Consider the following 25,234-nt stretch of genomic DNA (forward strand, 5'->3'; position numbering starts at 1 on the left):
ATTTGAAAAAAAAAACATAATGAAATGGAAAGTCCTGCCCTGAAAGTTGACAGGATCGGCCCTTAGATTTGTTATGTATGAAACTTTGGAAATTTGAATCTGTGTTTTTGAGCCTGGCATTGATGCACTGCTTTCAAAGTGGAAATACTGTATATTCTATATTTGCACATAGCTTCGATTTTGCTGCTGTTTTTACTCTTATTCTTTACCTTTATTTATTTATTTTTACAAAAATGACTGTCAGAAAAGTGTACAAATTCCATTCAAATGGCAATAAAAAATTATACAAAAAAAAGAAAAAGAAAAAAGATGGCTTTTAGCATATAAAAACACTGTATGGCAGAAACATTTTAACAGCGTACTGTATAGGCCTATACCCATGTATTACCATAACATAACTATATCTGACATGCACTACAGTTCAAAAGTTTGGGGTCACTTAGAAATGTCCTTATTTTTGAAAGAAAAGCAGTTTTTTTCAATAAAGATAACATTAAATTAATCAGAAATACAGTCTTGACATTGTTAATGTGATAAATGACTATTCTAGGTGAAAACGGCTGATTTTTAATGGAATATCTCCATAGGGGTACAGAGGAACATTTCCAGCAACCATCACTCCTGTGTTCTAATGCTACATTGTGTTAGCTAATGGTGTTGAAAGGCTAATTGATGATTAGAAAACCCTTGTGCAATTATGTTAGCACATGAATAAAAGTGTGAGTTTTCATGGAAAACATGAAATTGTCTGGGTGACCCCAAACTTTTGAATGGTATTGTATTTAATTTCCATATGTAAATGTAAAATATGCAAAAAAAACTGAAACAAAACAAAATAAAACAAAAAAACACTCTGTGCATTAGCCATTAGAGGTATACTCAGCCTAAATTACAACCATGTAGCCCATGTGAATAACAAAGCATCATATTTAATTTTTTCATCTGACTTTTATTTATGTAATTCTTTTTATTGCATAGAAATAAAACTCACAAACACGTTTTAAAAACAAGTCATTGCAACCATTTTTTTTAGATAGATTTTTAATTCATCAGCATTGAGCCGCTTCCACAAGTTAAACACAAACTAATGGGAAGTAATTAGCTTGATATTCAGCAGTGAAGCAGTTAAAATAGAAGGTGCTTGCCTCTTGGTTTCTCAGGTGTCAGGAGCAGCACGCGCAGCAGCAACGGATACTGCCAGAGTCTGCAAGGAAAAAGATAGAGGAGAGGAGGGAAGAGGAGAAGAGACCAAAAAGATAAGACAGAAAAAGAGAAGGAGAAAGAGTCGTAGGCCAAGTTAAAATGAGAAGCGAAAGAAAGGAAGGAAAAAGAGATGAGATGCGAAGAGAAGAGGACAGAAAGTGCACAGTCACCAAGCAGGAGAGCCTAAGCAGCAGTAAGTACACACACACACACACACACACACACACACACACACACACACACACACACACACACACACTCCTAGAAAACACATTAGTTTATGTTTTCCAGCAGTAAGTACAGTTTGCACACAGGTGTCAGAGGACAAACTGTTCATCCTAAATGTCTGAAACTCAAGAGTAACAGCAGTAACTGTAGATTTCACTGTTGCCAGGTTTGTCGTGGCTATAATTGTGTGTTATGTCACTTGGTGTGGTGACTGTCTGTCTATTGTCTGTGCCGGGGGAGATAAAGTTACACAGGCTGACACTCACGCATCACCTCTAGAAGCTGTTAGACACACACTCAGATGATACACAGCCATTAACAGATGGTGTACAGACACTCACACACTCACATCAGGCTGCGCTTTCCTCACTCAGGTCCAGTGAATCTAACATCTCTGATGACACAGACTTAAGTGCCTGCTGGAGATGAACCAAACACTCCCGACAGATTCAGAGGAACCAAGAAGAAAGAGCTGCTCTTGATGCACTTAGTTGTCAGCAGCAAGAGGAAAATGCAGATTCACGCTTCCTATTTTTAACGAGAGATCATGAATAGAGGCCTGCAAACAATCAGGGATCCTTGAAGGATTTTCTAAGTGACTGACGAGCAGAGGACACAATCCTGTTTCATCTGAGGAGACCAAAATAGCGGACAAACTTCAAGCGTGACTTAAAGGTAAAATATCTGAGCAGCATTTTTATCTTGGAAACACAGGTGTGCATCTCATCCTCAGTTCATGTATAATCAATGATCTTTCATGATCCTATTTATATTTAATAAACTCCCATGGTGCAAAAATGTGGACTGATACTGTTACTGATAATTAAATATTTAAAGTAAATGCACCAGCGGCACTGAAAACTGGATTGAAATAGGTATTTAGTGAAAGTCTTATGCATACTGTAAATCATGAAGTGTTCCTGGTGAGTTAAAAATATGAGTTAGCTGAATTTAGGCAAAATAATTATTGTCATTTACATGTCATTTTATTATCTTTGAATTGCAAAATTGGATATTTGCCACCAGATATTAACTTAAAATGTGAAGTTAAATCCACTGCGTAGTATCTCAGACAGTTATTAGACAGGCTGCTTTCCTTTTTCAGTTGCTCACTTGAAGGAGTCACTTATTTGTTTGACATGAAGAGCTTTCAGCTGCAAGTATGGAAACCATTTCACAGTTAAGAAAACATGGCAGGCTGTTTTAAAATAAGTGCACATGGGTAGGAACTGGATTCCTTACTAACTCTCCACATGGTTAGCATTGTTTCCATTACTATGGAAAGTAACAACCAGGACTTAACACATAATGCACGACACACAACAAGATTTTATTGTAAAGTGGATGTTTAAGCAACAAAAGAAAAGGCAATGCATAATATGAAGTCTCCTAGTTTTGATTCTTGAGTTGATTAAACAAATGACAGATTAAACTTATCATTGTAAGTCAAATGTGCCCAGACCAGACAACCTAAGTTTGATAGAATTAATATTATCCAAAAAGAAAAAAATAAATATTTTAAGTTGAATTACTTTAAAATTCACAGAATGTCTGTATTTACCATTAAGTTCATAAGAAGTTGTTTTGCAGTGCATACTAACACCAGACCAAAACTTTATTTTAGCGTTGAGTGTTTTTTACATGACTAGTACTTGAAGGGAAACACATTCCTATGCTGTTATAAAATGTGTGTAAATGTTCTTGCTTTAAGTAGGAAGCAAACAGCTTATTTTTCCTCTATGGCAACATTTCTATTTGATTATATTTATATTTTTTAACCAAAGGTTTGTTTACAAAATGATCTAAAGAGTAACGGACAATTCCCCTGAGGCATAAGCTGTATGACAACTCTGTGTGCGTGTGCGTGTGTGTGTGTGCGTGCGTGTGTGTGTGTGCATGCGCACGCGTGTGTGTGTGTTGCTGTTGTTGTTGTTGTTTGTATATTTCTAAATTTGCTTCAGTTCAGTCTTTATTGTCCTTTATGGTAAATTTGTCTAATATAGCACTGGCAGAAACACACACAAAAAGGAACAAATCAGCCTGAAAAGTAAAATTAATTCACAAAAACAAATTTAAGTGGTGACACATGGACACATTTTTATTCAACATATGCGAAAGAAGATTTTTCATTTATTGCAGAGCCCTGATGATCCAGAAGTGGCAACGTCTGCATACAGAAGAGTCCAGACATAAACCACCAAATCCAAACTTAACAAGAAAAAAAGCACTCAAAGAGCGCAGTACTCTGTCAAGGCTGCTCAGTTGTTGTATGATTTTTGATGGCTGAAATCTTGAAAAAAATTGTGGCAGAAATCACGGCACCATAGAATGTGGCCATTTAATACAGATGTACCCACAAACAAAATGACCTTGCTCTGAGTACAGCTGTGTGTTATGCATGTATACGTTATGCACAGATACCGAACTGCATGGCCTAAATATGTAGCGGGTGGCAGGAATTGATGAGACTCAGAAACACCCCCACAATAAAATCAATTGTTTCTTGTATGATTTCCAACGGATAAGTCCCAATATGTCTGCAGTGGTTGATTTGTAGTAGGATCGCAATCATGTGATCATCAGCAGGCAGGTGATGTAGTGTTCACTTGTTGTCATAGTTATAGTGATGCCGTGCCGCTATCTCACAATGACATAGAAATCTTTAACAAATCTGTGGATCCAGACTATAAGCCACATCACTGCCAAAATTTAATCACTTGGTCCTTGTGTCATTTCTGACCTTCCCTGAAAATTTCATCCAAATCCATTAATCCGTTTTTGAGGACTGTTGCTAACAAACAGACAGACAGACAAACCAATGCCGATTGTCATATATCTCCGCCATGTTCCTTGGCGGAGTAATAAACAAATGACATTCCTGAATGTGTTTACTTCGTATGTTCTCCTGTTTCTCTGCATAAATCTGATACAGGAAAAAAAACAAACCTCACTGATAATTGATAACACTGACCTGCACGGTATCTGCAAACACCTGCAAGGTTTCATGTGAGTTTTTCCTCTGCAGCAGCAAGTCCCTGATCTGACCCTGCCATGGTACCAAACACACACACACACACACACACACACACACACACACACACACACACACACACACACACACACACACACACACACACACACACACACACACACACACAGCACCTGGCATACTCTCACTGACACAGAATCACACTGCTTCACATACGCACACGTCAGCTGACGCTCACATACGCTGCTGACTCAGGGACTACAGCAGTTCATATCACTGATGACTAAAAGAGTAGTACTTTACTGCTATCACAACACACACACATGCTGACCCTGCAGGATCCCCCACATCTATTACTGCTAGGAGTAACCCTACAGATGACCACAGTCGTTATAGACAAAACAAAACTCAGTGTTCGTCTGTGTAGCGGTACCTCACAAATCTAGGCTCATGCAGTGTGTAAGCTGCATGAAAAAACCTGTCTTGTGTTGCAGGTTGAGTGCAGGTTGTGACATTACACATGCATAATGCTGTTCAGGTTTTTGAGAGATCTTAAAAGTTATTGTAATACAGCCTTCCTGCATATAGCACAATAGTATATTTTAGCAACTAAACAATTTACTCATGACATTAAGAGCTTTTTTGTGACCATGGACACTTAAATTAGTTCTGAAGTAGATTTACATTTAATTAAGCTACATATTCAAATAAAAATAACTTAGTACAGAAGAGTCTAGTCGTGAACTTTTAAATTCAAAAGTGCCAAACAAATGACATTCCGGATTGTGGTCAAAGTCAGTGTTTGTTACTCCGCCAAGGAACACGGCAGATGTTATGTGACGATTGGCGAACATTTGTCTGTCTGTCTGTCTGTCTGTTAGCAACATTACTCAAAAACGGACTAATGGATTTGGATGAAATTTTCAGGGAAGGTCAGAAATGACACAAGGACCAAGTGATTAGATTTTGGCAGTGATGCGGCATATAGTCTGGATCCACAGATTTGCTAAAGATTTCTGTATCATTGTAAGATAGCAGCATGGTGTCACTGTAACTATGACAACAAATGAACACTACGTCAGCTGCCTGCTGATGATCACATGATTGTGATCCTACTACATATCCACATATCCTATGGACTTATCAGGACTTGTCCATCGAAAATCATACAAGAAACAATTGATTAAATTGTGGTGGTGTTTCCGAGTCCCATCAGTTCCTGCCGCCTGCTATATTACATATTTAGGTCATGTGATCCGGTATCACACGTAACACACACATGCATAGCTCAGCTCAAGGTCATTTTGTTTGTGGGTACATTTATAATAAATGGACACATTCTATGTTGCCATGATTTCTGACTATCAGTAACTAATAAACAAATGCTGCATTTCAAAAAAAAGCTGCATTTCTGACAATGCCATATGGGGAAATGAACAGCCTTGGTGGAGTACTGCACCCTCTGAGTGCTGCTCTTGTTTCATATGTTTTCCTATTTCTCTGCATTAATCTGATACAAGAAACGACCCAAACCTCACTGATAATCGATAACACTGACCTGAATGGTATCTGCAAACACCTGCAAGATTTCATGTGAGGTTTTTTTCTCTGCAGCAGAAAGTCCCTGATTTGCAGTAAAGGCTGCCTTGTTTACCTTAGTACAGCTGTATATATGTCTGAAAGGAGACTCTAAGTTCACGCAGCAGCTGTCTAGTGGTAGTGCTTGATGAGTCAAATCAAAATTGCATTTTATGAACTCATTTGGGTGTATGCAGGTTGAACTATGACCACAAAAATACCGTTCAGTGGAGACTGAACATGAACATTTCCTTCATCACAGCCTGCAGATGTTTATGCCTGCGTGGGCAGATCTGGTCTCAATGATCCTTGAACATCTGGATACAATGCAATTTACTCTTCTTCAGAATTGTCAGCTTGCTTGGGATCAAAAGTAAACAGCTCTTTTCAAGTCTGGCAACAAATTCTCAATTGGAGTGAGGTCTGGGCTCCTCCAAAACATTCACCTTGTTGCCTTCAAACCTTTTCTGTGTAGCTTTGGCTGTATGGTTCAGATCACTGGTCTTGCTGGAAAACTAATTTTCTTCCAAGTCACAGTTCTTTTGCAGACTGCATCAGGTTGTCCTGGACTTTCCCGGTATTTTGGTGCTCTACCTTTTACAAGTCTTCCAGGGCCTGCTGCTCAGAAACGTACCCACATCATGATGCTGCCACCACCATGCTTCATGGTGTGTTGGGATGATGTACAATATTCCTTGTCCACCAAACATAGTGTACAGTCTGATGACCTCCCCCATATCTCCTGGCGAATTCTAGCCAGTCGTCATGTTAATATGAGAGTTTTTCAGCTGCGGCTTTATGTTTGGCACTCTGACTGGTGAAGCACCCAGGCAACAGTTGTTGTATGTACAGTTTCTCTCATCTCAGCTGCTGAAACTTGCAACCAGTTTAGAGGAGTCATAGGTGTCTTGGTGGCCTCTCTCACCCTCTTTCTTGCAGGATGGCCTGCTCTAGGCAGATTTACTCATGTATCATATTCCTTTAATTTGTTAATGATAGATTTACTTGTACTCAAAGGGATATTTAGTGATGTGAAAATATTCAGACGATTTCCTTTGTACTAATTGTTTGAGCTGTAGCATTAACTGGCTACACCGATGTTGAAGCTGATGTTATCTAAACATTCCCTTAATTTGCATTTTTGATTAATTGACATTACTTAGTAAAAATGTATTTTCATTTTGACATGAACAAGTCTTTTTTTTTCATAAATTCTTTTTTTCGTAAATTAAAGCCAAATTAAACTGACCATGATTCTCTGGCAAAAAGCAATAAATGTAGAAAACTTTAAAGTGGTGTGGATTTTTATCAGCTCTTTAATTCATATAAATGTTTTGTACTGCTTAGCTAATGTTGCCAATAGGTTTGTGGAACAGCAACAATTTATTTGTATTCATGTCAAATTTAATTAATAACAGATCAGTGATTTCTTTAACAATTGTGTCAACACAGGGCATTGCAATTCTATGTTGAAAGCAATGGCAATAAAAAGCTGTATTGCGGCTGCAAGTTTATCCTCAGTCACTCATCAGTTTATTTGCAAAACCACTGAGAGACATGATCACTGTTTTGATATGAAATTAAAATCCACAGAACGTACTGTGAGTGTAATCCCACACTACTTCAACGCAGCATGGCTCCAGTTTCTTAGAGCATGACTATGAGTTTTCACCTTCAGGCAGTTAAATTACTGAAGAAGGCTTTTTATATCCATTATGATTTATCTAAAATTTGTGCGGTTTAATGTTTATTGCTATCACTCCTATTGTAGTTGTATTTATTCTTGTTCTTTTTATTGTCATATACACTACTGTTAAAAGGTTTGGGGTCACTTAGAAATGTCTTTATTTTTGAAAGAAAAGCAGATAACATTAAATTAATCAAAAATACAGTCTAGACATTGTTAATGTGGTAAATGACTATTCTAGCTGGATATGACTGATTACTCTGTCAAGGAATGCAGTGGAGTTATGTGACGATCAGCGTACCTTTGTGTTAATCTGTCCTTCTGTTTGTGCGCAGCATTACTCAAAAACAGACAATAGGCGTTGGTTTGTCTGTCTGTCTGTCTGTCTGTCTGTCTGTCTGTCTGTCTGTTTGCAACATTACTTAACAACGTACTAACAGATTTGAATAAAATTTTCAGGGAAGGTCAGAAATGACACAAGGACCAAGTGATACAAGGGATCCACGAGTTTATTAAAGATTTCTGAATCATCGCAAGATAGCAGCACAGTGTCACTGTAACTATGACAACAAGTGAACACTACGTCAGCTGCCTGCTGACAATCATGATTGCAATCCTACTACAAATCGACCATTGTGGACTTACTGGGACTTATCTGTTGGAAATCATCCAATGACTGAGCAGCCTTGGCGGAGTACTGGTGCACTGTGTTAGCTAATGGTGCTGAAAGCCTAACTGATAATTACAAAACCCTTGTGCAGTTATGTTAGCACATCAAGAAAAGCGTGAATTTTCATAGAAAGCATGAAATTGCCTGGGTGACCCCAAACTTTTGAGCAGTAAGGACAAGTTTCAAAAATTTGGGGTCACCCAGGCAAATGACTCCACCTCCGTCGCCAACAGCCAATCAGAGCCAAGCAGCGGTGATCCAGGGATGGACAAGAAGATCAAGAACCTAAAGAAAAAACTGAAGGCCATCAAGGAGCTAAAAGAGCAGCAGGCATCTAGGAAAGTTCTCCAGAAGAACTAGCTTGAGAAGATCCAGAGGGAGGATCAAACTTGTGTACAGTGTCTACACTACCATTTAAAAGTTTGGGGTCACCCAGAAAATGTCATGTTTTCCATGAAAATTCATATTTTTATTCATGTGCTAGCATAATTGCACAAGGGTTTTCTAATCATCAATTAGCCTTTCAACACCATTAGCTAACACAATGTAGCATTAGAACACAGGAGTGATGGTTGCTGGAAATGTTCCTCTGTACCCCTATGGAGATATTCCATTAAAAATCAGTTGTTTCCAGCTAGAATAGTCATTTACCACAATAACAATGTCTAGACTGTATTTCTGATTCATTTATTGTTATCTTCATTGAAAAAGCTATTTTCTTTTTAAAATAAGGGCATTTCTAAGTGACCCCTTACTTTTGAACGGTAGTGTATCATTTTAAGTGCTTATTGAGAGCTGAGGCAGATGCACTTTATTAGATCCCCTTTAAATGTTTATGATGAAACTTGAACTTGAATCTGCATTTTGACCCACCCACTTATCTTGCTTTTATGCTTGTGAGCTATTCTTTTGTCCCGATTCAATTCTTCTTGCCACCTCACTTTAGACCTCTCGGACTCAACCGCAATGCCAGAACGAATAAATGACTTCCAGGGCCAGAGCTTTCAGAAGCTGAGGCGAGCCTGCCTGCGCCGAGGTGCACTCTTCAAGGATCCTCTGTTCCCTGCCACCAACCAGTCCCTCTTTTACAAGAGAGAGCCTCCACTGGGACTGACCTGGAAGAGGCCTCGGGTGAGTTTAGAGTAAAAAGCTCTGAGGGGAAGAGTAGGGTAGGGACCAAGGATGGAGGAAACTCCTCTCACCTAGCTGAGGTCAAATGATTCTCTGTCTAAAAATGTTCAACCCTGTTGCTTTTTTAAACCTTCAAAAGAATTCAAACAGCTGTAATTAGTTAATTTATAAATATATCTCTGGGCGGCTGTGTCAACATGTTCCATTTCAACAGATTGGGTTAATTAAAGCGCTTTCTATAATAAGGTGAGGCGTCAGGCAGTGAAACCTTAGCCCTCAGTGGGTGAGTTGCTATGGAACGCTATATTAGAGGGATTGTGTGTGCATGTGTGTGTGTGTGTGTGTGTGTACGTGTTTGTTTGGACAGTTGAGTTTAGGAAAAGCTCCAGCCAATGTAAATAGCCCATGTGCTTTTAGCTCAGTGTTGTGATGGGTGTGACTGTCTGTCACTGAAAGCGTTTATTGTGGTTGCATTAGGCCAAGTAGCCTTTAATGGTGGTGTAATACACGAATAAAAGCAGTAAAAACTGAAGTTAAATTCAAGGTTTAATCGATTATTGCCCAGTGCAGATGGATGAAATGATTAGGAAGTTATTTATCATTATAAAGTCAAGAAAGTTTTATTTTAGTCGCCATAATGTCCTTTGTGTTTTAATCTTCGGGTCATGTATGCTGGGGTCTACTCTGTAAGCGATAGCCAGCTATACTAAATGAAATCTGGTGTATTCCTACAAAAATAAGTAAATAGATAAGCAAAATAATAGCAAGCATAAAAGGATGATAAATCTTAGGTATTTCCTGTAAGTATCAGTAGTTCAGGGAGTTCATCCTGTATGTGTGCCAAGTCTTCAGTTTGTAATGTGAAACCCTGCTGTCGATTAATTTGCTGATTCAGTGCTGAAGAGAAAGGGTTCATGGTATTGTGTTCCTAATACCTCACTCAGGTATTTTAAGCGTGTATCAACAGGGAGTCGGATGATAGGGTGACATCTGTCGCCTCGATTTGCTGACATTCACACAACTCACTCGAACTTCCCATTTGCCATCATATCTGTCCAGTTCACAATCTAGTTGGCCTCATCTGCACTTGTTACGAACATGGTATCATCTTAGAGGAGGTTGATATCTTGTCTAGGGTTACAGCTGAAGAGGTTATGACCACTGAGAGTGCATCTTTCTGCATGGGTGTCCAGCAGCGCTTCTACAATTACCTGACCCTGTCCAAGCTGAGGTCCACACAGACAGGATTTGACTCCTCAGCAGTGCTCTGACGCTCGGAATGAAATCACCTTCCTGACCTCATAAAACACTGTGATGATACTAACTGCTGCAATAATTAATGACGGTTCACTTCACATTACCATGAGTGTATTTAAAGCTGCCACACAGTGTAATCAATATTGGTGTAAAATTGTGCGTAATGTGAAACGGGTTGCTTGCAGAGATGAACTCAGCGATAGTTGTCTTCCGACTCTGCATTTCCCCTCAGCTGTGCCCAGTGTTTTAGTGTCTTTCAGCTCAATGTTTTCATATTTGAACCAACAACTTTATTGTTTTGATCAGCTCAGCCCCATAAAAAATGTGTTTAAGCTGCATTGGTTTGTTTTGGGCTGGTAAATTGCGAGAGGCCAGGTGCTATTCTTGGAAAAAACAACTGGACCTTTGCGTTTACAATTTGCACAGGTATTTTTTATCCCAAACAAGGATCCATCCATCCACCCATTATCTATACACCGCTTAATCGTTATTAGGGTCCTGGGGGGGCTGGAGTCTATCTCAGCTGACTTAGGGTGAAGGCAGAGGACACCCTGGACAGGTCACCAGTCTATCACAGGGCTACATATACAGACAGACAATCACACCTACGAACCATTTAGAGTTACCAATTAACCTCAGCATGTTTTTGGACTGTGGGAGGAAGCTGGAGTACCTGGAGAAAACCCACGCATGCACATGGAGAACATGGAAACTCCATGCATAAAGATCCAAGGAAGGCAGGGACGCGAACCAGGGATCTTCTAGCTGCAAGGCGAAAGTGCTAACCACCAAGCCACTGTGCAGCCCCCAAACCAGGATATTTTCCTAAATCAAACCAACTACTTTTTGTGTCTAAACTTAATGAAATAGCATTAATAAAGCAAACAACAACAGGGACTGAAAACTCAACAAAAACATGGACATTGTGATAGCTTGTTGGACTGCCTCAAAGTTGCCCAAACACATATTATATCCTGTTTAATGTACGTTTTTCTGATACATTTTTAAGCTCTATTTCTTCTTATGTCACTCCAGGAGATATGTAAGGATCCTCGTCTATTTGTCGATGGCATCAGCACTCGTGACTTGCACCAGGGTAGTCTGGGTAACTGCTGGATGGTGGCAGCCATTTCCTGCCTTGCGTCTGAGCCGTCACTGTGGAAGAAGGTTGTGTGTCAATTTCCCCTTCTCACTTTCTTCCAAATCATTCTTCCTCAGTTGATTTATTCATTCACTACTGTTTCTGTGTCTCTATTCCACTTTTTCTTACCTCCTTTTTTTCTTTATCGTTTGTCCCTCCCTCCATCTTTGATGCCCTCACCTTCCCCTCTCCTCCTCCCAGGTCATTCCTGACCACGTGGATCAGGAGTGGAACCCAAAGCGTCTGGACCTGTACGCTGGAATCTTTCATTTCCGGTTCTGGCGTCTTGGCCGCTGGATGGATGTGGTGGTGGATGATCGTCTGCCAGTCAGCAGAGATGGAGTGCTGCTCTTCTGCCGCTCAGCCACACCAAGAGAGTTTTGGAGTGCACTGCTAGAGAAGGCCTACGCCAAGTGAGTGGCAGTAGAGAATCCTGGTTGACATCTGATTTGTCTTGTTGCAGGTAGACTTTCTTCCCCAGTATGTCCTGAAATTTCTTTTTACAGTCTCTTTAACTATTTCCACTACTCATTATGGAAATACTATTGACTCCATTCTCTTTCTAGTCATACTTAAAGGCTCCAGAACACCACTGCCTACTCCATGAGCGGTTTCTTGGTCCTTAGCAGCTATCTGTTACCCTTGCTAGCCAGAACCTTGTATAGAGTTCACCTCCTTTCAGGATCCAGTTTAGTTGAGTGTCTCAGCAAAAAGGTCCACTCTCTAAAGGGATTACGATCAAGTTAGATAAATCTACACCTCTTTATAGCCAGTATAGCTGTCAGACAAGCAAAAAGCAAGAGTGTGGAGCAATGGGTGGTTCACAAAACCTGCAGTTAAATTGTACCTTATAGTCTAAATCTTATAGCTTTAAACCTCTCATGAAAATCTTTTTATTTTTTTTTTAATATGTCCATATGGTGTTGTATATTCTAAAAGACATACAATAAGCCACATAAGCAGTCAACATCATGGCTGAGTAGTTCCACCTTGAGACTGCTGTTCACTAATGATCATCTCATAAACAGAGACTCAGACAAATGTAATGTACTAATCCTGTCAATGCAGGGTGAGACCTTCTGTATCACTCTTCTTTTTCAGAATCAGTATCCAGTTGCAACATGTATGGCTGAATTATTCCAAAATTGCAGCTTCTCATTGTGACCCACAGAGTAGTTTTACAGTGTTAGGGGAGAGTCGAGGTGAGCTGGTGTGCTGACCTGCAGCGAGTGGGTAAGGATAAGCGAAGGCAGAGGTAGGGACTTATTATATAGCGTCACTTCACAACATATGTTATCTCATAGCACTTCACATAGTAACATAAAGACCTTACGCAGTTTGAACAAGGAAAAGAGAACCCAACAATCCAAAGTTGACTTTTGATTACCTATGAGCAAACAGTCGTCGACGGTAGGAAGAAACCAAAAAGAAAACCAAAACATATACACAACCGTTCAAAAGTTTGTGGTCACCGACACAATTACATGTTTTCCATAAAAACTCACATAATTGCACAAGGGTTTTCTACTCATCAGTTAGCCTTTCAACACCATTAGCTAACACAATGTAGCATTAGAACACAGGAGTGATGGTTGCTGGAAATATTCCTCTGTATCCCTATGGAGATATTCCATTAAAAATTAGCTGTTTCCAGATAGAATAGTCATTTAACACATTTACAATGTCTAGACTGTATTTCTGATTAATTTAATGTTATCTTTATTGAAAAAAATGATTTTCTTTCATAAATAAGGACATTTCTAATGGACCCCACACTTTTGAACGGTAGTGTAGATGTTTAAATCAACACATTCTCAAGAAAACAATGGTTTTAAAGCAGGATGGAATTATTTTTATAGATGGTCTGTATTTATATAGCACTTTACTATACCTGAAACGATACCCAAAGCGCTTTACATTATACATTACATTCACCCCTTCACACACACTGATGGTGGAAGCTGCCATGCAAGACACTAACCACGACCCATCATGAGCAGTTAGGGGTTCAGTGTCTTGCTCAAGGACACCTCGACATGAGCTCTCCAGGCCAGGATTGAACTGGTAACCCTCCGGTTACAAGACGGCCACTCTACCCACTGAGCAATGCCACCCCAGATAAGGTAGATAAAACCTCTGGATTCATTATAAAACACTCACACAGAGAGCGCCAACTTTTGCCAATAGATGGCATTACCCACTGAAAAAGCTGTAACCTCAGTATACTTGGATGACGACACTCCCTAGCTGCCACTTACTAAACATTAACAGTCACCATATTAGCTATTCCACTGAAATCTCACCACACCTGAAAACAGTAGCACTTTAGTGGTTGTTAGGAAAAGCCTTCAAATCTACTGCCCTAGCAGCCTCTTAAATCAACCACCCAATGTCTGCTTGGGCACATTCTGGGGATCTAACAGAAAAAAATGTTCAAGAAATATGCTCATTTACTGTATGTGTGTCCAATATGAAAACAGAGAAGAGGGACACAACCATGTATGCTGACTCAAAATTAGTCCTTCAATCAGGCTGTCCCATTCTGGTCTTTCAGGCTAAATGGGTGCTATGAGGCCTTGGAGGGAGGAAACACTGCAGAGGCCCTGATCGACTTCACTGGTGGGGTTTCCGAGCCTTTCAGTCTGGATCGTGAGGCCCTGAGCCTGAACAGCGACCAGAGGAGATCATTCTTCCAGACATTAGCTAAGGTCCATGAACGCAAATCCCTCATCACCTGCTCCATACGGGTAAGGCTTTTCATCCTGAACCTCTGAGAGCCTTCAAGGATTTTAGACACCATAGAACAAGATAAAAATGATCTGAGTGTGTTTCATGTTTCTTAGCCGGCAGAGGGGGAGACGGTGGAGTCGGTTTTGGAGTGTGGGCTCGTGCGAGGACACGCCTACGGGATCACAGCAGTGAAGAAGGTGAGGCTGGGGGAGAGGCTGCTGAAGACAGGCGGGACGTCACGACTCTTTATGGTGCGCATGAGGAACCCGTGGGGGACGACGGATTGGACGGGCGCCTGGAGTCAGGGGTGAGGGCACTCTGAACCCTCTGTACAGCCTCCTGCCACATTTGTGACCGCTGAATACACTTTGCAGGAGCTCTGGGAATAAAGAATCTGCTGACATTTAACAATCTGGTTTACAACATTTTACAATGCCACTGCAAGTTTTCTGGACAGTTTCTGACATTTTACAATAGTTAGGGAATTGTTTTATTAGGAGACATCTGCCATTTACATTATGAAAGGATGAGAAACTCTGAAAATGGCCAAACTGGACCAATAAAATTTCCAGAAGTTGAAGCACTTCTTGTAATTTTCTGAAGTGGTTTCCAAGTGTTAAAACTTACAGCTCTTCTTCTTGTCCTGGTTTGCCCCCTGCAGGTCAGAGCAGTGGCAACAACTGAGTCGAGCAGAGAGGGAGAAGATGGGGCTCATTGTTCGTGATGTTGGGGAGTTTTGGTACAACTGCTTGGATAACAATTGATATTTTTGTAACATGTATATTTCTGATTAAAGTAAAAATCCAATTAAAACTGATTTCTTCACACTCAGGATGGATTTCGAGGACTTCTGTCACCACTTTACTGACGTGGTGGTGTGTCGGCTGGTGGACAGGACTCTGCTGTGGCCGAGCTCTCACTGGATAGAAGAACGCTGCTATGGGGAGTGGGCTCTGGCTCCCACCACCCCTGGACCACCTCCATCCACCGTGTTCCAGAGCAACTGCACAATGACCCTGGGTAAGAACAACATCAAACCCGGAGGGACCAAGCAGCAAGGAAACCGAAAGGAGGCCCGACTCAGGGAGAGTCAGCAGGAGAGAGGGAAAAGAGGAAGGTGTGATCCTGACAGGAAAAAAGCAACAACGGAAGATGATGAAGGGGAGGTGAATGGAGTTTGGGAGGCGCAGATGGACAAGAGGAGTCGATGTGGAGGATGCATCAACCACAGGGACACTTTTCTGCACAATCCGCAGGTAAATCTGAAGTGAAAACTGTTGTGGAAAATCTGGATGAGCAGCAGCAAAAACAGTCACAGTGCAACAGAATTTGTCTTTGTAATTTTTTTTAAAGAATAAAAGGATTAACAATGAATGACAAAGAAGAGAAAGAGTGAATATTTCAGCTGAGAAAGCTGAAATAAGACAGCCACTGGTGGAGAAGAGCGCTTATTTCACCTCTTTCTCAGTTGGTGGCTTGGCGTGTTACATGGTGAGGTCCCTTCACTCCTTCTTGTCCTGCTGCTTCTTGCTTTGGTCCTTGTCTCCTTGTCCTTGGCAGCTGCAGTCATCTCGTCTGGGAACAAGTTTGCAGTGGCTGGTGTTGATCCAGGTAGCCCTTCCAGCACCCTTAAACCTTTGATGCACAACATGGGTCAAAAGTGACCCATATTCAGTGGAAATGGGCATCTTTTGACCCACGTTGTGCATCAAAGGGTTAACTGCTGTTTCCATAGTCAGAAGAACCTGACACAGACCCTGTAGCACCACTGCTTCCAGCAGCCACTCCCCTGGTTTGAGACAGTGTAGGGCAGCTGTAGCTGCTGCTGGCAGTGCACTTTTACCTGTGAATGCAATGCTGACAACAAAGCCGATAGATTGGCACAATATTTCAATCTAATATCCTCACATGCTGTTGTGCTTGTGAGAGGTATCCAACTGGACCTAGACCTGTCTCGGGAGGCCTCCCAATTAAACTAAGACTATATTTGTCTCAGATTCATGTGCGTATGCTGAAAAGCAACAGTGAAAAGGCTTTGATGCAAGAAAGACCAGTTTCCTCACAACACATTTCACCCAACTTGGGAGATGCCTTCCACCGGTGAATAACTTTGCAATGCTAGCAAGGACCTTAAGTGCACTTTGCTTCCCAGACAATGTCACTTTAACCAGGCCTCTCCTCCAATCTGCAGTTCTCTAATTCTCTCATTCACTCATTCGTTGTGTAATAACACAAAGGGGAAAAAAATTTCCTTACTGTTATTCGATGCGTGGCTCTTTTCCAAGCTCCAATTTCCCACCAGGGTTGGATCAGCAGTTGGGCTCCACCTGGAGACAGCTTCTCACCCATCAGGGAGGAATCTTCCTTAGGGTGGTACTTAGGTATTGCCTTCTGTTCCAGCACAGTCCGAGTCCTCCCCTTAGCACCAGTTTGTTGTGGAAAATCTGGATGAGCTGCAGCAAAAACAGTCACAGTGCAACAGAATTTGTCTTTGGAATTTATAAGAATAAAAGGAGTAACAATGAATAACAAAGAAAAGAAGAGTGAATATTTCAAGTGAAACCGCAGAGCTCCTACACCAGGCAAACACATTCAGCACAAACTTCTAAGAGCATCTGTCCTTCACACAGCACAGCTTTGCTTTTCTTGTGAAGACAACAGACTCCTCAGCCAAGGAGTTCTCACAGTCTGTGTGAGACCTTGGCACTTAATGCTGGTCATAACAGAACCACATATCATGGCAAAATAAGAGAAGGCTACTCAGAGTCTGGCCTATTATAGTCCTGACTAACAGTCATGACCACACAAATACAATTCATCCAAGTACAAATGAAATTTTACTACAACAAAAACTAGATCAAAAATGGACACGAGAATTTTGAAAATGACTTTTTCTTGCTTAGTTCATGTTTGAGGTGCGAGGCAAAGAGGAGGAGGTGCTGATCTGTCTGCAGCAGGAAGACAGAAGGATAAGGAGGAAAAACGGAGGAGGAGAAAACCTGCCCATCGGCTTTGAGGTGCTAAAGGTGAGCAGATCGTACACCAAAATGTGCATCTTTTTAGTTCTTCAAAAATCATCTCCCTTGCTGTCTTGTCGTCGCCAGGTGGAGGTGAATCGCTGCAGCCGGGTGCAGTGTGTGGTGGAGCAGGCAGCCAGCTCCGTCTACATGGACTCCCGCAGCGTGACACTGAGGGCAACTCTGGCTCCAGGGCGCTATGTTGTGCTGCCCACCACCTTCCTGCCAGGGACCACCGGACGCTTCCTGCTACGCCTCCTTTCCCACTCTAATGTCAAACTCAGGTGTGTGAAATGTGTTTTTGTACAAGTCAGGGATGGAAAGTGACTAAGCATATTTACTCAAGTACTGTACCTTTACTTTAAAGAAACAGATTTTACTCAATAGGGGCTGCACAGTGGCTTGGTGGTTAGCACTTTCACCTTGTAGCTACAAAATCCCTGGTTTGCATCCCGGTCTTCCTGCAGTCTTTCTGCATGGAGTTTGCATGTTCTTCCTGTGCATGTGTGGGTTTTCAAGTGTCCCCTGCCTTCACCCTAAACCATCCCCAGCACCCCAGCAACCCTAATGAGGATGAAGCAGTGTATAGATGATGGATGGATGGATGCATGGATTTTATACAGTAGATACTATAACAAGCTTTTAGATTCAACATATTCTTAAAATCAAACCACTGATTTTCAACCTTTTTGGGTCTGAACATCTTACAAAAAGCAAAGTGTAATTGAGGTCACATTTCAGATACCAATGTGTTGTCAAGAGTTTCACCACTTTTTGCTCTAAACATCTTGCATGAAGTGGCTTGGTGGTTAGCACCATCGCCTTGCAGCTGGAAGATCCCCATTTCGCGTCCCTGCCTTCTTGGGATCTTTCTGCATGGAGTTTGCATGTTCTCCCTGTGCATGCATGGCTTTGCTGCGGGTACTCCGTCTTCCTCCCACAGTCCAAAAATATGCTGAGGTTAATTGGTGACTCTAAATTGTCCGTAGGTGTGAATGTGACCTCATGAGGATTAAGCGGTGTATAGATAATGGATGGATGGACATCTTGCATGATTTCATTTTAGTAAATGCTGAAATGACCCAATATTTCACCAAAAAGAAAAACTTTGGGAAAAAGTTCAAAAACTGAAAACAGTTTGGCGGATTGGAAGTTCATTTTTTCTTCTTTTGTCTTCCATTAATCAACAATGCTGTCTCTGTATTTTTTTTTTTTTAAAGTTTAAACTCCTGCAGCAGCTATATCAAATACACTTCAGTATTAATGTGTTCAGTATTAATATGATGCTGTCATACATAGTAATATATCAAAGATGAAAGTACTTTGACTACCACATGATAATAATTTACTGCTAATATTTATATTCTAAAACTATGATTTATCTTGCAGGATTTTTACATTGCTGAATTGGAAACTTTACACACAAATCTAATTTGCTGTTTATATTAAATTAGAGCCACCGGTTTCTGTTGTTTCTGTTCGATCATATCTTTTACTTGAACAGCAACAGTATATTTCTTGCTATCAGATGAACTCCTTGATATGCCAGTCTGCTGCTCCTTAACGTGGATCTTGTTTTCCCATGAAGGGAATTGACAGAGGACTTGCCATCTCCCTCTGTGTTTCACTGCTTTCTACCTCAGCCCACTTCGGTGACCACAGTCCATCTCCGCAGAGCGTCAGGACTCAGCCCTCCCAAGCAGACAGGTGACTCAACACAGCTTCTGTCATACATCATCTACCTCATGGCAAAGAATCAGTACAGTCAGGGTTGGACACACACTTGTTTCCTGCATGCAGCTTCCTCGCCAAACTAGGGTTTATACACCACCGTTCAATCAATCAGCCTTTCAACACCATCAGCTAACACAATGTAGCATTAGAACACAGGAGTGATGGTTGCTGGAAATGTTCCTCTGTACCCCTATGGAGATATTCCATTAAAAATCAGCCGTTTCCAGCTAGAATAGTCATTTACCACATTAACAATGTCTAGACTGGATTTCATTTAATGTTATCTTCACTGAAAAAAAAATAAGGACATTTCTAAGTGACCCCAAACTTTTCAACAGTGATCAACTTTGGCACTTTTCCCATGTCTTGGTGATTGCATCCCTTTTAGACATGCTTGTTTTTTATTTCTTTCTCTATTTCTTTAAGCTGTGTTTGATTGCGTTGTATGGTCCACAGTTCCAGATGTTTACGCTGTAGTGAGATGTGAGAATGACACCATCAGGACACGAGTGTTCAAGGAGGAAGGAAACCCAGAATTCAATTTCAGGATCATCTTCTACAGGAGATACCCTGACACGCACATCTCTGTCGAGGTTTGAAACTCTCACATCTTCTCATGGCACGCAGATAAGCACACATTCGTAATCTGACTCTTGTGTCTGTGCAGTTATGGAGCAGAGGTCTGCTGTGGGACTCGCTGCTCGGCGAGGCTCGCCTCCAGACGGCGGAGTCTGAGAGGAGCCGGAGCCATGTGATTGATCTGCGAGGTGGACAGTCTCGATCAGGATTCAGAGGTTGTATCTATGTTGAGACGTCCTCCAGTGTCTGCCTCACAGACTTGTGACAGCATCTATCTGGTTGCCCTGGTAACCATTGTCCTCTGAGGTAAAGACTAATGGACAAACAGCAATTTCGATTAACCAATAAAAAAACTTCAAGGACATGCGGTAACACTAAAAACATATACAACAAAGGTGCTGTAGCTGCTTTAACATATTTTGCATTTATAGGTGCCTTTTAAAACCAAACGTAGCAGCGCTGCCTCTGTGCTGGAAATGAAGTGTCTATTATTTGAAGGGTTTGGAAGCAGAATGGTCTAACCCACCATGAGGGGCTGCACAGTGATTCGGTGGTTAGCACCTTCACCTTGCAGCCGGTTCATGTCCCGGCCTTTCCGGGATCTTTCTGCATGGAGTTTGCATGTTCTCCCTGTGCATGTGTGGGTTTTCTCCAGGTTCTCCGGCTTCTTCCCACAGTCCAAAAACATGCTGAGGTTAACTGATGATTCTAAATTGTCTGTAGGTGTGAATGTGAGTGTGATTGTTTGTCTCTATGTGTAGCCCTGTGATAGACTGGTGATCTGTCCAGGTGTATCCCCTGCCTTCACCCTAAGTCAGCTGGGATAGACTCCAGCTCGCTGTGACCCTAATGAGGATTAAGCGGTGTATAAATAATGGATGGATGGAAGAATGGTCTAACACTGGAAGCTCCACTGTAACGCTATATTTGGGGTTGTGAGTTAGACCATGTTGCCACTAAAATCTAGAGCATAAAATATTACAGAAATTCTATAAAACTTGGTTTAGATTTTTTGTGAGTTTGACCATTCTGCTTCTAACCCTCTCATTTAACCCTTTGATGCACAACATGGGTCAACAGTGACCCGAATCCAATGGAAAATGACCATCTCCTGCCCCACGCGGTGCATCAAAGGGTTAAAAGATGCTCCCTGTTGATCTGCTGGTCAGATACACAGGCTGGCATCTTCATGAGTTCAGTAGCAACAACAAAACTGCTCCCAAAATCTTTTTCTTTTTTTTTTTTTTTTTTTTGCGCATGTATTTATTATCGGTGTTTTTTTCGGGTTTGTTTTTTTTTTACTGTTGTTGTCATTAAAATGGACATTTTTCGTGTTATTGTAACATATTTGAATGTAAATACAAAAAGTCATATTTGCATTTTCTTATGATTAAATAAAGAACAATGTGTGTGAGCTCCTTTTATTTCATAATCAATAAATATCCCCATTTGTAAACCATTCATTGAGATTATTTGGAGTTTAAATCCGCAAAATATTTTATAGTATTTTTAGAGGACTGCAAATTTAAAAGGTGTCATGTTTCGAAAAACATTTTCATTTGCTGTAGAGTTATTATCATACTAAATTACATTTGGCAAAAAAAAAAAGTGGAGGTTTGTCAGTGCCTACAGTAGACTGGTATCAATATGTATTCTTAGGGTCCACTTTCTTTGGAGGCTTTCTTGACTCTAAGGGGAAGACTGGTACCGTTCAATAATCCTGTTTTATGTTTTATCCAAGACACTTAGACAGGTGTTCACCATATAGTAAGGCCAGTCTTTCTAGTATAACAAAAAGTTATTAATTGCTAAGAAAAGTACTGTGTGGGGAAAAAATTGACAAATTCGGGATTTTTCTTCTTGGGGTCTTGATTTGGGAAAATGAATTGAGGTCAGCTGATGACACAGGGAGTGAAGAATCCCAGTGAAGAGGACCTTTGGATTTTTTTTTTTTTTTTTAAACAGATCAGCCATTGTATTCTATGAATTTATACAAAAGTAATGTTGAAGACCCAGAAACTGCAGTTACTTAAAATGCCACTGGAGGCTGTCTCCAAAAGTGAGTCAATCCTCATAGATCCCCAAGTTAAAATACCCAATATTACAGCAGAAATAAACATGTTTACAACCCAATATAAAAACGGTTTTGGTTTTTATAGCTACTTCCTCTATTCATGACAACTGTACGAGGGAGTGCATATTATATACATTCAATTCATTATCTTTATTGTTGTCACAACCTGTGCAATGACATTAAGTGCATTCTTAAGAGAAAACAGTGCAAGGTAAATAAAAACTGTATGTATATATATATATATATATATATATATATATATATATATATATATATATAGCCAGAGGGGGGAGCTCTGACAGTACCCCCTCCTCTACGTGCGCCTCCTGGCACACGACGGAATCTGTCAGGATGCTGGCGACGGAAGACCGTTATGAGACTGGGATCCAGGATCCAACAGCGCTACTCGGGACCGCATCCCTCCCAGTCCACAAGGTATTGCACGCCCCTGCCCCTGCGACGCACATCCAGCAATCTCCTGACTGTATAAACAGGGTGGTCATCCAGAATCCGGGGTGGAGGCGGAGCAGGCCCGAGAGGGGACAGAGGGCTCTCCTGGACCGGCTTGAGTCGTGAAACGTGGGATGTACACGCATGGAGGGTGGTAACTTCAGCCGAACAGCGACAGGGTTAATCACCGCCTCCACTTCGAATGGTCCAATGAAACGTGGAGTTCGCTTTTTAGATTCGACCCGGAGGAGCAGGTCCTTGGCCCTGAGCCAAACCCTCTGTCCAGGAGCATAGACGGGGGCAGCGGAGCGGTAACGATTGGCCTGGTCCTGGATTCTTCGGGAGGCCCTCAGCAGAGCGGCACGTGCCTGGCGCCAGGTCCGTGCGCAACGACGCATGTGAGCTGCCACTGAGGGAACAGAGATCTCCTCCTCCTGATCCGGCAACAGAGGGGGCTGATAACCATGGGTGCACTGGAAGGGCGATAATCCGGAGGAGGCGTTGGGGAGGGTGTTATGAGCATATTCCACCCAGGGGATCTGTGCGCTCCAGGAAGATGGGTTTTCTGAAGTGATGCACTGTAGGGCGTTCTCCATCTCCTGGTTAAGCCGCTCTGTCTGGCCGTTACGCTGGGGGTGGTAACCAGAGGAGAGACTGACCGTGGCCCCAATCGCTGTGCAGAACGCCTTCCATACCTGGGAAGTAAATTGTGGCCCACGGTCCGAGACGATGTCCGTTGGTAACCCATGGGGGCGGAACACGTGGGCCACCAGGAGGTCCGCCATCTCCTTGGCTGACGGGAGTTTGGGCAGAGGCAGGAAGTGAGCCATCTTTGAGAAACGATCCACCACGGTCAGGATCACTGTGTTGCCGTTTGAAGGTGGGAGGCCGGTAACAAAATCCAGAGCGATGTGGGACCACGGCCATTTAGGAACTGCAGGGGGTGGAGCAGGCCAGCTCTAGGCTGATTAACAGGTTTACTCCGGGCACAGACAGAGCAGGCTGAGATGAACTCACGTGCATCTTGAGACATGGAGGGCCACCAGAACCTACGGTGCAACACGGATAAGGTTCTAGAAACCCCTGGGTGGCAGGTGAGCCGGCTGGAGTGGGCCCATTGTAGTACTGCGGAGCGGGCGGAGTCCGGGACGAACAGGGTGCCGGGTGGACCTCCTCCAGGATCTGGCTGCTGTTCCTGGCGGACCGTGGACTCAATCTCCCAGGTTAAGCCAGCCAGAAACCGGGTCGCGCGGACAGAAAGCGGGCCTTCAGCTCCTGGAAGGCTGCCTCTGCTTCAGGATTCCAGTAGAACTTGACAGCCGTGGAGGTGAGAGCTGTCAGTGGTGCTGAAATGCATCTGTAGTTCTTGATGAAACGGCGGTAAAAGTTGGCAAACCCGAGGAACTGCTGGAGTTGTTTGCGGCCCTCGGGTCGGGGCCACTCCTTTACTGCCGCTACTTTGGCCGGGTCCATCCTTATTTCTCCCACCGATATAACGTAGCCCAGGAAGGAGACTGTCCGAGCATGGAACACACATTTCTCCGCCTTCACAAACAGGCGGTTGCGGAGCAGTCGCTCTAGGACGGACATGCTGTTGATGCTCCTCCAGGCTACGGGAGAAAATCAGAATGTCGTCCAGGTAAACGAAGACGCTCCGGTTCAGAAAGTCCCGAAGGACATCGTTGACAAGGTTCTGGAAGACGGCTGGGGCGTTGGTCAGGCCGGAGGGCATTACGAGATACTCGTAATGCCCGAGTGGTGTATTAAAAACAGTCTTCCACTCGTCTCCCTCCCGGATGCGAACGAGGTGGTAGGCGTTCCGTAGGTCTAACTTAGTAAAGACCGTGGCACCATGGACGGGGCCGACGGCTGAGCTGATGAGTGGGAGAGGGTAATTATTCTTCACCGTGATGTTATTGAGCCCCCTGAAGTCGATACAGGGCCGCAGAGTCTTGTCCTTCTTGCTGACAAAGAAAAACCCCGCTCCGACGGGTGAGGAGGAGGGACGTATCAGGCCGGCTGCCAGGGAGTCCCTGATATACAGCTCCATGGCGGCTTGTTCCGGCTTGGACAGATCGTATAATCTACTGCTGGGCAGGGGGGCTCCGGGCAGCAGGTCGATTGCACAATCGTAAGGGCGGTGTGGGGGGAGGGACAGGGCCTGGTCTTTACTAAAAACTGGAGCAAGGTCGTGATAGACGGCTGGTACCTTGGACAGTTCCTCCTGATCAGGTAGAGATGGAGGAACGGGGGTGCCCGGGGTCGGGGCAGAGCGCAGGCACACAGCGTGACAGGTGGTGCTCCAGGTCAAAATCTTCCCTTGGGCCCAGTCAATGTGAGGATTATGCTGGCGGAGCCAAGGGAAGCCTAGAAAAAGAGGAGTATGTAATAAGTCAATAATGCAGAACGTTAGGCGCTCACCTGAGAGGATGATGGTGAGGGGAACCGTTCTCCAGCGGACCTGGGCCAGGCACTGTCCGTTAAGGGCACGAGCCACCAGCGGTGTGGGCAGCTGTTCCGTGGGGATCCCAAGCCTTGTTACTAGGGTCCGGTCCATAAAATTCCCCTCGGCTCCGGAATCTATCAACGCGATATGTGTGGTCCGTTGCTCCCTCCAGCAGACGGTAGTGGAAACCCGTAGTTGTTGTGGGGACAGAACAGAAGTAGGGCTCACCAGTAATTCCCCGATTACTGGTGAGCCCGGTCCTCTACCCGTTTGGCTGGGCAGGTTGCGACATAGTGACCCGCCTCACCACAGTAGAGGCA

General features: G+C 42.7%; 1 protein-coding gene across 2 annotated transcripts; it reads left to right on the forward strand.

Annotated features, from left to right (window-relative positions):
* Nucleotides 1-1,179: 1,179 nt before the first annotated feature.
* LOC111572646 (calpain-5-like) lies at nt 1,180-21,403 on the forward strand. 2 transcript variants are annotated; one of them, XM_055007438.1, is made up of 14 exons: nt 1,181-1,396; nt 1,806-2,106; nt 9,302-9,486; nt 11,779-11,910; nt 12,086-12,297; nt 14,439-14,631; nt 14,728-14,921; nt 15,276-15,353; nt 15,447-15,870; nt 17,518-17,640; nt 17,719-17,915; nt 19,220-19,338; nt 19,822-19,958; nt 20,033-21,403. In XM_055007438.1, exons 3-14 carry the CDS (start codon nt 9,322-9,324, stop codon nt 20,207-20,209), a joined length of 2,151 nt encoding a protein of 716 aa, XP_054863413.1. In that variant the 5' UTR covers nt 1,181-1,396; nt 1,806-2,106; nt 9,302-9,321; the 3' UTR covers nt 20,210-21,403. The 2 variants fall into 2 exon arrangements, with proteins under 2 accessions (XP_054863411.1, XP_054863413.1); XM_055007436.1 differs by lacking the exon at nt 1,806-2,106 and having other exon boundaries at nt 1,180-1,396.
* The last annotated feature ends 3,831 nt before the right edge of the window (nt 21,404-25,234 follow it).

This window comes from Amphiprion ocellaris, chromosome 23 (genome assembly GCF_022539595.1).
Source record: "Amphiprion ocellaris isolate individual 3 ecotype Okinawa chromosome 23, ASM2253959v1, whole genome shotgun sequence".
Taxonomy (NCBI): Eukaryota; Metazoa; Chordata; class Actinopteri; family Pomacentridae; genus Amphiprion; species Amphiprion ocellaris.